This window comes from Serinus canaria, chromosome Z (genome assembly GCF_022539315.1).
Source record: "Serinus canaria isolate serCan28SL12 chromosome Z, serCan2020, whole genome shotgun sequence".
NCBI classification, from domain to species: Eukaryota; Metazoa; Chordata; class Aves; order Passeriformes; family Fringillidae; genus Serinus; species Serinus canaria.
This window is the reverse complement of record NC_066343.1, coordinates 29,893,735-29,907,630: the sequence shown is the minus strand read 5'-3', so window position 1 is coordinate 29,907,630 and position 13,896 is coordinate 29,893,735. Positions and strand designations below refer to the sequence as shown.

The window sequence follows — 13,896 nt, the reverse complement described above, 5'->3', positions numbered from 1 at the left end:
CCCCTCTCTCCAGCCCCTTCAATATTTTCCTGTGAACACTTATTTTCACTATAGCCAGTCATTACATCTGGACCAAGTATCTGTGGTGTTGGCCTGTCAGAGGTCTGAGGTTCTCTTCATAGGCACAAGCAAGCTACAAACCTTGCTCAGCTAGGCAAGACAAGACCTGTCCTGTTCTACCCTGCAGATGCCTCAGGACAGATCCTACCCATTCCACTGGGCAGTAACTGCCCAGAACAGATCTCTGTGCATAATCTGGTAGCTTCAGGTGGGAAAACTATTCCAGGTGAGCATGTTCCCAAGGTTCATGGCATAGTACTGCTTTAGACTGTGCACTATACTGAGCAAGGTCTGCTGTCTTGTGGTCTTTCTGCAGGCATTCTCTTTGAGGGAAGGCTCGTGCTTACACAGGCAGGAGAAGAGTGTCATGGAACTGCTCTACCTGCTCTTGGCAAAGCAGCCCCTCCAACAGAATTCCACTCTAATGGGTACCACCCATACTGCCATACAGCACCAGAGGTAAAGATGGCCTCAGCTCTTTCCAGAATGACCCTTCAGTGTCTGCAGTCTTAACATACACAGGCTACTTTAAGAGTGTAGAGTTCAGCCAGTGCAACACAAGTGCAAAGAATAGCTCATACATGTCAAGATGTTAAATGAGGCTTAGAAGATTTTTACAGCTTGTTTGATGTCCCAATCCCTAACCTTCTGGCTCCAAGCCATTGTTTCTTCTAGGTGTGTCCAGGGACAGAGACAGTAGTGTTAAAACTGGAGTTGGTCTGTGTCAGCAAAAAAAACCCAATTCAAGATGACACAGAAAGCTGCAGCAGGAAAACAAATTATGTTAAAAACCAACTTCTCTAAAATCTGCCATATTCTAGTTAGCAGGTGCAGCGTTCCCTCTGTAAGTGTCTGTATCATAACCAAGCTCATATCTTTCAGATGTATTCAACAATTGTCTAATGAAGAGAAACATGGTGCACAGAAACCATGGCAGGCACTGTAATTATGGCTCTACAGGCTTAAAATCATGCTTTAAATATCAATTTCTTGGTGGGAAAATATATCTTTCAAGTCATAATTAATCTTCACATTATTGCCCTTATTTAAGGGCGACATCTTTAAATACTTACTATGAAGACAGATGTATTGCTCTCTTTCTTCAGTTGACTACAAATCTGCTTTGTCACAAAATGACTTAAAAGTGTGCAGATACATTAATGGAATCAGGTGCATGCTAATTTCAGAAGTATGGCAAGGACTGAAGAAGAATCTTTTAAGTGCACTTTAGTGCAGAGAAGGAAAAGGCACAAGCATTTTTTGAACAGGAGGACAATGCACAGAGTATGAGCAAATTGCTACAAGCCATGTATTCATGACAGCTGTTGCTTCCCCAAGAAGGATCTATGTATGTATTCAGGTTTGTGTAGCACATAGTCATTAAGCTCACACAAAAAGAATCCCTGCTATATATCCTGACAGGTGAGCCTTCTGGAAGGCCACACTGTTTGTGAGGGTGAGGGAAAAAGAATGTGAGCTAACAGTTATGAATAGCAGGCTAATGGAATGTAGACAAGGCAAATCCATAGCTTTTGCACTTGGGATGGAACAAACCCAAGCAGCAGAGCAAGCTGGGGCACCACAGGCCAGAAAAGGAACTGTGGTAGGGAGGACACATGGTGGGAAGGAGAATGACTCGATGTCCGCCCATGAAGGTCTACTGCAGCCTTGAGTTCCACAGCAAAGTGCAGCCAGCTGCTGGAAGGCAGTGACTACTACTACAGAGCTCGTGAGGCTGCATTTGTAACTGGTGAGAGGGTGTCCCATGATAAAAGAGATGTCAATACTGGAGCATATCCAGAGCAGGACCACTAAATATGGTGTGGGGATGGCAATACTTGACATACGAGGATAGGCTTGAGGGAATTGTGCCTTTTTAGTCTTCAGAAGGAAAGGTGAGATGGAGGGTGTCAGATGGCAATCATCCACTCCCTAAAAGCGAGTTACAGTGAAAACAGAAGTTTCTCAGTCAACAAGCACAAGCTGCAAGGGAGTTTCCACTGGACACAGGGGCTTCTTCCTTATAGGAGTCCTAGAGCCCAGGACAGGAGGGTTTCCAAAGCACTCAGCAAACTGATAAGCATGTACTGCTTGGAGCAGGGGATTGGACTAGACACCTCCACAGGTCCATTTGCAACTAGATATCTCTAGGCAACTGGGAGGTATGTTAAACTGACTTCAAAGCTTTGCAGTGTCTCACAGGCAAATTTTCTGTTCAAAAATGAGAATTGAGAGGCTAGAACACTCTGTCAATGAACTGGTTTTGCTTACTGCTACTGTTTGCAGCCAATACCACATTGTTAGTGATTGACCTGATTTCTATCCTGGCTACTTTTCTGGATGTTCGGAACTCTTTAAACTGAGGATTATTTCAGGCTTACTGGTGGATGAAGGTGAAGATTACGTTTTCAAATATTTTCCTTCTTCACTGCCTCTTTTAGTGTCCAAAAATTACACTGTGAATGTGCTATCTGCCCTTCCTGTTTCAAATGAACTATCACAGGTTGCAAATAGACATATCAAAACAGAAAATTCTCATTTTCTATAATGTAGAATTAAGTTTGAAGAAAGTTAACTCAGCACCTTGAATTAAACCCATTCAACTGTAAACTATTCTGTGAAACTATTCATATCTACACCAAGGATCCTTCTGTGCTGTCTCACCTTCTCTATTTGTCCTTAAAATCTGCCTCACAGTCTCCCCTCTTCTGGTACGCCTGGACTCAGAGAATCAGTGCCTTTAGTAACAGGTAAGGGCAAAATGCATCTGCACTTGATTAACAACACCAATTCTGCTAGACCAGTGACTAGAATTACAGGGATCACATGAAAAAAGAACGTGGAAGTCATACTCTCTCTTCCTCTCCCCCAAACGCTGATTTTAGTGTGCAAAGAGATTACTGAAATTTCAGGTAATGACAGGGAGAAAAGCTTCATGGTTGAAGTGATTGTAAGTAAGTTTCTGCTTAGTTTTTGAAGCACTTTTGGAGTCTACCTGAACAAGTCCCAACTGAGTAGTCCTAGTTTTGGAATGGCTATTTTTCTCTTAGAACTTACCAGGCCCAAGGTCTTTGAAGAAAAGAACCTAAAAGTGATATCAAGTTCACATATGTGAATACTGGTGAGAGCCAGTGCCTTGAAGAGACAAGACATACACATTTTGCAAGAGAAGGTGCTGGGACCTGAACTACAGCATGTGATATTGTTACTGTGTGAATTCTAAATGTCATTGTGGTTTTTTCAAATGTTGCAATAACTCTTCACCATTTTTTCATTTAATTGACAAAAAGCTACTAGAGACAATATTCTACCCTTTCTTTCCTTTTTGCAACCATTCCCATGAGTTTCAAACACAGAAGAAAATTGCTAATTGCTGATCCCTGCACCAAATTTCTTTGGAACTCTCAAACACAGATGTTTACAGAGATCCAAACTTGATACATGACTAATAGTCAGTCACACCTGCCTAAAATGTTTGGCAACACAACCATAATACCAAAAGCCTTTGAATAGCAGCCTACCCACATATTTCCTTTCAGTTTTCAAAACCAGTGAGGATGGAAAAGGAATTGGGTAGACAGTTAATTAGAATGTGCTTTTTTGATCTTATGCATGAAGTGTGATAAAAGCAGGTGTAATAAATATTAACTAGATATTAAACCTAGTATTTTTTTCCAGAAAATATTAAAATGGCTTTAAAACATGATGCAGTGTTCACAATCAGAAAGTTTGGCCAAGTCTTCTGAACCCTGTTTTTGCTGAAGAAAGCACTGTTTTGTCAGAACAGATTTTTTCCATTCATTTTGATGAAAAGTCATTTGCATAAAAAAAAAGCAACAACTTTTTAATATCATCAGAAAAAAAAATCTAGCAATGTAGGAAATATGTGTTGCATTATTTTTCCACTCTGAAATGATTTTCCATTTCATTATTTTAACTTGTGTTACATGCTGTAATTTTGAACAAAGCCTATGTACAGCAAAAAGAAAATAAAATTAAAGTTCACTGCTTAACCCCAGAAAAAAAAAAAAATTGAAAAATCATTTACTGGTGGCATTAAGAGGCTGGCCTATGAACTGTTCTTCCAGGTTCAGCTTTGATTTTCAAGCATATTATACACATCACTCATTCTACACCTGACAGACACTGTCTCCATGATAAAATAAACATCTCTTCCCCTATAAACAAGGTGTAGAAGTGTTCATTTGCACCCAATGTGTGAAAATCACTACTAAGCCCAGGCTCCATCCTCTACAACCAGTTCCCATCTGCTGCTTTGAAGGTAGTGAGAATCCTCAGCTTGCTGGATTTTCCATAGAAGTGACAGAATCCATACTTTCTGCTAACAGCCAGGACCTTTTCTTTATGGTTTAGGCTAACAATAGACTAGCAATACACTTTCAAATACTTTTATTCAATTACTAATTTAGAGACACATCAAAAATCCCATGACCTCTTTGTAAATTATACTGACAGGAAGAAACTTATTATTTTTACAATATTACAAGATTTACTTCCAAGACAAAAATCAACAGAAAGGTGCAAATCCAGCATTTATCCAGAACCTAGAACTACCCAAAGTTTATGTACTCAACTTCGGAAATCAGGACCACTCCTACAGACTGTAATGACAAAAAAACCCATAGCTTGCAGTTTCCTTTGCTATTCAGGGAAACCACATGCCTGTTTACGAGTCCACAGGATAAGGATGTCAAAAGGCACCACCCTCTCTGAATTCAGCTCTGTACTTCCAGTAGCTGTGATTATGCAGGAATTATCTGTCAGATCAGAAAGCAATGCCTGTTACTGTTTTTGCTCACAGACTGCAGTTTTAGCTAACTTGTGAGATAATCCTTATCTAAAATTAAGAACAGCCACATTTCCCAAAATTGAAATGTGAGTCAGGAAATGAAGTGGTGTGGGCACGGCCTACACTGCTACAACAGCCTTGGGAGGGGGAGATCCTGACTGAAAGGATTAGTTAGCTAGTAGAGCCCAGTTGGTGCCTGGTCTTCACTGAGCAAGACTGAAATATGATAACCCCATCCTGAGATCCTGTTCTATTGCTACATCAGAAAGGCATCTCTGTGAGCTTGATGTTCACTGAAGTAATTGCTGAACACCTAAAACATTTATAAGTAAGAAATGGCTCTCCCTCTTTCATTTGCACATCGACTTCTACCTTTTTCACCAGTGTGCTTGTTGGTAAAGAACAGGTGTCAGACAAGGAATTTGAAACTAGGCATTTCAATATCAGCCAGGAATTTCTGGTTACAGCACACTTACCAGGAGTATGGGTCTCCAATTTTTATCCAGCCTTCTGCAATTATAATTGTATTTAAGGCAAGAGTGGGTGGGTATGAGTGAGCCAAATATCTACAGCCCTGAAGGAATGCAGAGAAGAGGAAACACAGGGAACGATCCAAGGCTGACAGAGGAGATTCAAGAGAATGTACAGCTGCTGCTCACGCCTTTGGGATAATTTCATTCTGGGAAGGTAGATCATATACTTTTCCTCTCCTGCTGTGCAGAATTTAAACAATGCTGATAAGGAGGCTTAGCTCTCTGGATCCCAATCCACAGAAGGATGCTTTTAGCTTCAAACACTTGTCACCAGCAACACCAATTCCTTGTTTCTAACTGAGATGGGCAACATAAATGTGTACTTCAATAAAACCTTCTCTGATGCCCCCAGATATAACTAATCCCCATGCAATTAAATTTCACTGGGTAAACTACACCGTCTCAAAGTGACAGACATTGACATGAGCAACCTAAACTACCTCAGTGACTGTTTTATACACAGATGCATGTTAATTTAGCAATAAAGCTATTTTCACACTCATTTCATTATATTTGGAATGATAATTTGTGGATTTTGAATAAAACAGATATCTCACACAAATTACTCATGCAAGTCAAGCCCGTCGGGCTCTCTCAATGTCCACAGAACACAAAGACTTCATGCTATTGGAAAAAATGGTCTTCAGAGATGTCTCCATTATGAAATATTCAGCTATTTTAAAAGAAAATGAGCAAGTTCTACCATATTTTCACTTTTCAAATACAGGTAATATTTGGGTAGATTCTCATTGCTGTGTTTTGGGAAACAATCTTTTGTTATTAGAGAAAAGAAAACTAAAAAACTAGAGTGAAGTGGTTTGGGTTTGGTTTTTGCTTTCTGCTTTCTTTTTAGAAAGAGTTTGTCACATGAAACAGCAGAATAGATTTTAAATCACTGTTACTTAGTCTTAGGGTAAACAAAACACACAAAATCAGGGTGTGATTCTTACTTTTTCCCTGAAGCAGAAATGAAACATTAAAAAAAAAAAAAAGAAAAGAAAAAAAAAAGAAAAAAGAAAAAAAAATGTGACTCACACATGGTATTAAAAGCCCCTAAGAAGCACAAACACAGCTAATAGACAATGGAGATGTTGTAGTTCTGTCCAAAGAGAATACAAAAGGATACTAAAGGCATGAACGCAGCTGTCCAAAGCAGCAAAATATAATTTTAACTATCACCTTTCCTCTGGAAGTGTGCTCTGGCAAGAATAACAAAAATCACTGGGCTGATGCAAGAGTTAAGTGAAATACCTTAAAAAATAGGTCATATTCCAAGACTTTGAATTTAAGGGACAATTTAGGCCTGAGGGAAAATTTATTCCAAAGCTTGTGGCATTAATGCTTCAGTGTTTGAAAAGATCTAAAAGACACCTATATTGGAGTACACAGAGATCAAATTACAAAAGAGATAACAGGAACTCAACCACAATTCCAAAGCAGATGTGTTCCAGCTCATGGCAAACCTCTGCATTACAGAGCGATCCCAAAAATAGTAGCAGAGGAATAATGATTTAAAATATACTCCTACAAAATATTTCTCTTCTCAAGTTCTAGAATGGAATTTTAAACTTATAAAACAAGGATCCGCTTTGGTGCTCTTTATAAAAGCACTTGTTACAGCCAGGTATCACCATCATCCCAGCAGTAAAATGTATGTTCAGAACTGACCTGCGAAGAAATGGCATAAAAGCCAAACTGGCAGGAGTAATGCTAGTGAAAAGGGCATGTTGGCCTGTACCCCAGACCTACTTGGAAGGTTAGTTTCCCCATCAGACCCTATCCTGCATGAAGGAAAGAAAGAAAGCATTTCTCTTTGCACCTGTACAGCCTATACCAAGGTTAAGGAGCTTTTTTTTCTCCTGCACACAAAACCTGACAATCTTCCTCAGCTAGAAAATGAAGTGAACTTCTTATTCTGTCATGGGTGGGAGAATTGGGCTGGATGATCTTTGATCTTCCCTTCCAACCCCAGCAGTTTATGAATTTGTATTATGGTATGTTGAAGACACCTGTAATGTACCCTGCTCAGCCTAAGCTAGGTGAGGCAGATTCAGAGCAGTGAGAAGACTAGAATGCTGCTAATTTCCTAATTTTGTAGATCTTTCATCCTTAATCCTGGGCTTTTTACATTGAAGAACTGTAACAATGCTGTACAGCTTTTCTCCAGTAAGTAAACAAAACAAAAGGAATAAAATCCCCAAACCATAAGTTCCTTATTCAGCCAAAAGCAGAGGCAGCCGGAGCATTTCAAATTAGAACCAGGAAAAGAAAATTAATCCAAGTTTATTTGGTTAAGTGGATACCAAATGAAGACAAAAAAATCTATTAACATCCCCAGACAGGAAGATACTAATTCAGTGACTGTAATATACATCACACAGTCCCAAACACTCTGAAATCCTTTGGACCTAAAACAGTTCGGAAACAAACTGGATAATTTTCTTGTATGGCACCTGAGAAGTTAGGGCTTAAATACATTGACTATATTTTACTGACAAGTACTTACTTCAGTGAAAGTGAATAGTCATGCTTGCTTGTTTGACTGTTTCTTACAAGGTAGCTACACTCCTTACATAAACGCAACAGGTTTTCTGCATCTGTCCGACTGATTGCTCCATGATACCATCTAGAAAAAAGCAAAGAGGTTAATTAACACACAGAAATACTCCCACTCATACTGCTTTCACTACTTAATTTTTTAACGTGTGATTTGTTACCAATACCACATGGATACCTTTAAAATCTAATGTATATTGGATAAAAAACTCTGAAGTTACTACAAATTGTGGAGGTTTCTTGTTTCTGTCAGCTGAGGGGAAAAACTCAGACCAGGAAATGATGCAATACGATTGGTGTACATGTCTATGTAAGAAATTCCCATTTAGAGAAACACTTTATAATCTATCTTGCAAACTGATCCATGATATACAATTTGCTCTATTTCATCCCTGGGATATATCAGTTTTTAAACTAATACACAAAATAAACAACAAAAGCAAAGAAACTGAAGATCACATGTGGAGAATATGAACAGTTAACTGTGGAAAAGATTTGCTAAAATAAATCTTTGAAAAAGGAGAAGAGTGATAAAGTGTGAAGATCTATCAAAAAGGCACATTCTAAACAAAGGTGTGGCAATTCTGAGAGCTTTATATAAATCTCTGGTGGATCTGCGGAGTGGATGTGAATAACTCAGGGAAAAAAGGAAATTGGGTGAGGAGAGGTGGGTCCTTCATTGAACTAGCCACTGCAAACAAAAGCTTCTCAGTGCATGCTGCTCTGTATCAGCTTTCAAAATCTGAGACTCCAGGAGTAAACACTTTGACCTTCCCTAAGTTTCCAGAGCAGTGTAATGTGTCTGGCCCTGTACTGTGTCAAATGGTCAAACGTGGCTCTGAGGAAGATCTCTCCCTCCCTGCAATTGCCAGGTGCACTTTGAAACATTATGTGACACTACCACGTCTGCCTAAGCAAGACAATGAACATATCAGAAGTGCTCTCTGTCTGTTTTTAGTGGGAACTGTTGCTTGCTCTGAGTAAAAGAGTTTAATCCCATGTGTTATTACTCTAAGAAAGATGCTCCAACTAAAAAACAGGTGACTAAAGACCAGATAAGCCACTTTGACAGAAATCATTCCCTTAACTGCCTTTTGCTGCTGATTCCATTGTCAAATCTGATCAATGTGCTAAAAAAAATAAAAGTTGGTGCCCAAATTAAAAATTCATTGAGTGTGTGATTAAAACCAAAGTCTGCATTAGAGGGAACTAAAGAGAGGTTATATCTGTATAGTCAAGACAGACTAGCAAGGGAGGCCCTGACAGCTTCATCACTTCACAAATAAGATGGAGACACAGATACAAATGATTTCAGGCAGTCTTCTCCTCATCTCCCATTAGATATTTACTGCTGAAGGATATTTCTTAACAAGCAATTTAAAGACTAGATTGCCTTTTAAGTGTGATGGAATAATATTAACACAAGGGTGAATCATTTCGAAATGGATTTGAGAGAATTTAAAAACTTTTCCTATTAGCTACAATTATCTTTATTTTCTCCCCAAAGGGCCAAATAAAACAAAAGTGAAATATTACCTTACCAAAAGAAGGGAGATGCTTAACTCTGATATTTGGAGAGAAATGGAAAAAGAACACAGGACTGGTTTGAGGAAGAAAAACCTGCTCTTTTATAGAGTTGAAAGTAAACAGAGGATGATACATCTGATTTAGATGTGACGTCTGGAAGCTGTTTTGGCTACACCTGACAGTAAGCAGCAGTATCCAGAAGTGTAATTGTTTGTGAGTCATATGCCTATGTAACTGGGACACTGCTCCTGTTCCAGCTACCTAGTGCGATAAGCAAAGTGTGATAATCAGCTTTAAGTTCCTGAGAGATTTGCTGTTCAACTCAATCGGGTCTGTTTGTCCTGGGTGTGCTCATTTTCTTGACTGTCAGCATACGAGCATTTGTGAAGAAAGGTCAAAATTTCAAACATCAGTGATGTGGTCTTAAAAAAGTACAATGACAGCTTCTGAAAGACACCAGTGCAAAAGTATGGAATAACCTGAATGTCTTCTAAGATATCCTGGAAAACACATGCACACAATGCAAATCTGAAAGCAAAATTCTAACATAATCACACACTTTGACCCTTAACAGGATCTCCTCCCTAGCTTGTAAGTACCCTGATGGTGGTTTACAGAATGCTCTTCCTGATGTCCCTTACTTTGTCAATGGTCAGGTTTCAGCCACTAAGGGGCCACAACTCCACTGAAGACAGGAGAGCAACATCAATTATATAGTAAGTATAATAAGTTATTACAGCTTATGTAATGCACAATACTATTCTGTTGCTGAGTTAGAGCAAAACAGGAAACCACAAGATCTTGATTATAAGGCTGGGAGGGATTCACTTTCAATAACACAATGGAAACAGCAGAACACACTTTTTCTTTATACTGTTATTGAGGAAATAGAACAAATTACTTTGATTCCCCTGGGTCCATGAGTTAGTAAGTTCATAGGTACAGATTCCTCATTCACAAGTAACTAAAAATATTTTCTTAATATACTAACTCACCTTGGTATTTCTGCCTGTTTGGGGAATATCTTAACCTACCCATCCACCTGCTAATTTGTGTGCATCCTTTTCTTTAGATTTTGTATTCCTTTCTGCAGAAACAGACTCCACTTTTGCAGAAAAAGAAGGAAGGGCTTTGTATGTGCTGTGGAGATGTCTCACACTACTAGAACGAGTAATTTGAATTATTATGAATATTCTATGGTAAAATAAATGTGGACTCTTTCACTTTATGATGCATCATTGTTAACTGCATTCATTTTAGGTTTGATCCATCATGCTGAAGAAACAAAAAAACCCCTAATGTTACTGACATTTGAATACTTAAAAAGTAAAAGCTAGACCTGCCATTTTCAATTGTAACATTTAACTGCAGTTATACTAAAAGACAGAATGACACCACAACATATTTGTGAGTCAAACATTAGGTAACAGAAACTCACCTTGCTGCAGTTATTTTTAATCTCTTTGGGAATGGGTGAGCAACTTTGGCAAGCTGGAACTACCCGACTTGGAGGACCAAATCTACAGTTAAATTTACAGCCTTTTAGTTATTTACCTAACAGTATCAGTGACTGATTTCACAATAATGGTTGCTACTTCCTCTACTGGAGATAAGCATACAATCAGTCGATGGGCAGATGGTTCAAAGGCTGAGGTTGATTAGATGGAACATGGCAAGATGTGCATGATATTATCTGTTTCAAACTTAAGCTTCCAAATACTGCCCAAAAAATAAAATGTCAAAGGGAAAGCAATTTCTGGAACCACCACCTCTCAAACCCTCCTACTGAGGGTTCTAAGTGTAAAAGGATTCTTAATCCTCAAAATACCACTAGCATTAAGGAACAAAGTACTCTCACAAAGTCCATACTCACATCCATGCTAAATTATGCCCTCCCTCTCCGCTGCAAATAAATTCTGCCTCTAATCCAGAATGACAATTTCTGGAGAGGACTGCCTTCAGGGATTCAAGACACAGCTTCTTCACTTTACTGCATGAATCCACTGGCTTCTCTGTGACCAGGAATATCAGTCTAACTTTTGTAAATTGCTCTACTTTTTCACTTTTCAGGATTTTTCTCTGTGTAGCAGGAATTCTGGCCCTTTCTCTGAGGTTGCACCTTTGATACAGGACAGTGGATCATTCCACCACACAAGCCAGTCCAAATTGTTCAAGGAAGGGCAACAATAAGGCAGGACAGGGGCCACTCTTGTGGATACCGGACATTTACTACAGGGAATTCACCTAGAAGCTGAATTTGAAGCTGATAGAAGTGCATCTAAATATCGCTCTCAAGTTTGACAGCACAAGGGTAGAAATAACAATCTATTTTCTGAAAGCTGTTTAAGTAGTCTTATCATTTTCTTCCTGGAGGATAATCACTGTCAGATGCAAGGCAAATCTGATATATTAGAAACATGTCCTGCAGCCACAAATTTATTGGTTTCATGCACCTTTAAACAGAATTTGGTTATATGTGAGATACAACTTTTTTTCCCCTAATGCAGTATAAACAACAAAGCTGAAAATGGAATATCTGAATGTACTTGACAGATAAAATGCTATTTTCCTCCCCCCCAAAAATTACTTACACTTTGTGGGGCTGGTAAGACTAAGTCTTTGGGGCTTTGAGGATACCGAGGAGGAAAGCTGGATAGTAGGAGGATCTGGGTACTTACTGCTCCTGTAAGCAAGGAGGCAAAAAGCTAGAGAGCAATTACTGTGCTTACTTACATCTGCTTTTCCAGTTGAATAGTTGGATCTATTCTCTCTCCCAGGATCCCACAAAATTCTGGACTGCCATGTTTGATAGGTTTAAAGCCTCCTCCAGGTGCTCTTAATTGCCTGTGCTGGTCATTTGAGGGAGAAGGAGATGCTTGCCGTTTCCCACTTCCATTAAACTGGGCTGTAAGACACACAATAATTACCTCTCCAGACAAGGTTAGCAAGGACCAAAAGAGTTGTAGCACTTACAGTGGTTGTCCCACCCCCCAGAGAATAAACACATACCCACTAGCATTAAGATGCTTTATCTACAAAGTTATATGTATCTCGTAAAGTGTTTCTTACTATGCAGAGTACAGTCCTAAAACTCTCTTGTTTTTCCAGTAATTACATTCATACTCTTCTAACCTTGTTATAGTAACTCTTGCTTATCTTGACATTTGATACTTTGATCCCCCAGAGTTGATGCTGTTAAACAAATAACAGTAACAAGCCTTCAGTTACGTGCCATAATTCCAAAAGAAAATAAGTGAGAACATCAGTTTGCCTCAGGTTATGTGGTATCATACTAATAGTGATCTGGAGGCAAAGCAGGCAGCTAACATCAGAAACACTGTCAAGCAGCAAAGAATCCACTCACACGCTGCTGGCACAAAGCTTTTGTCTTTAAAGTCTAGGAAACAGATGACAAAATAAAAATAGCCTTTCATCATTTCTCTTACTAACTACATTATTCCAAGAAAAGAAATACAACTTATTTTGCAAAACTGTAATTTATTAGAGCACTGCAACACCTGTATCCAAGCACATACTAATGATGTCAGCATTCTCATTCTACACTTACAGATTCCACACAGCTACAATTAAAAAAAAATACTAAAGGACAGAATGTTGACAGGAAGAGTGAAAGAATCTACCCCCCCATATTCCTGACTCTCACTGCCTTCTATGGTATGCTGCTTCATCAAAAACTAACATTCCTAGCTGCAAATGATTGTGTATTAAGGCCATCTAGTGAGGACCAGGCAGAGAGCCTTGACTGTGTCAAGAGGTAAAAAGCACAGTGCTCACAAGCACAAACAGCTCAATCAGCCCCTATGTGAGTTTCAACAGCAATACTGGAGAAAAATGTTACAAGGAGAACTGAAGGAAATCCCTACAAAATTTACAGGCCTCATGCACTTAAAAGTGAACTTGCTGTAACACACAGCCAAGTAGGCATGTGGGTGACAGTATTAAGTGTTTTAAAGCAGACAGCTGCAATGTTCAAGTTCAAAATCATAATGCACAGAGACATGTTGGATGAGGAAAGTGTTTTGGAGCTGTTTTTTAAAAATTTGTTTATGCTTTTGTCATGAAGCTTGGGACACTTCCAAATCCCCCCTCTACTCAGAGAAAGGCACAATTTTTTAAATTGTAAAATTTAGGCAAACACACATAGCTACAATTAACACATTCCTAAGTATGCATGGTGGAAATATGCTTATTCTTTCTTAATATAAACTCAGATTTAACCTCGTTACTGGATAATGAAAGCTGATTAGTGTAACAAGGAGAAACACTGCATGTGGATACTTGCCCATGACATATATAAGCAATATTATTACTTTAACTCTAAGAAAACCACCCAGATGTAACTTGTGTAGTCTCTGAAACCCAGTGAGCTTATTGTTGCCTTCTGAACAA

At 38.9% G+C, this 13,896-nt stretch overlaps 1 protein-coding gene across 1 annotated transcript in view; it reads right to left on the bottom strand.

The window, feature by feature from the left end:
* Window positions 1-13,896, bottom strand: part of SHB (SH2 domain containing adaptor protein B) — a 56,429-nt gene that overhangs the window by 2,028 nt on the left and 40,505 nt on the right. Inside the window, exons 4-5 of the mRNA XM_018920828.3 lie at window positions 12,220-12,391; window positions 7,910-8,029 (exon numbers count right to left, since the gene is read on the bottom strand). Of these exons, the coding sequence (XP_018776373.2) occupies window positions 7,910-8,029; window positions 12,220-12,391 (292 nt within the window). The remainder of the gene's footprint in view (window positions 1-7,909; window positions 8,030-12,219; window positions 12,392-13,896) is intronic.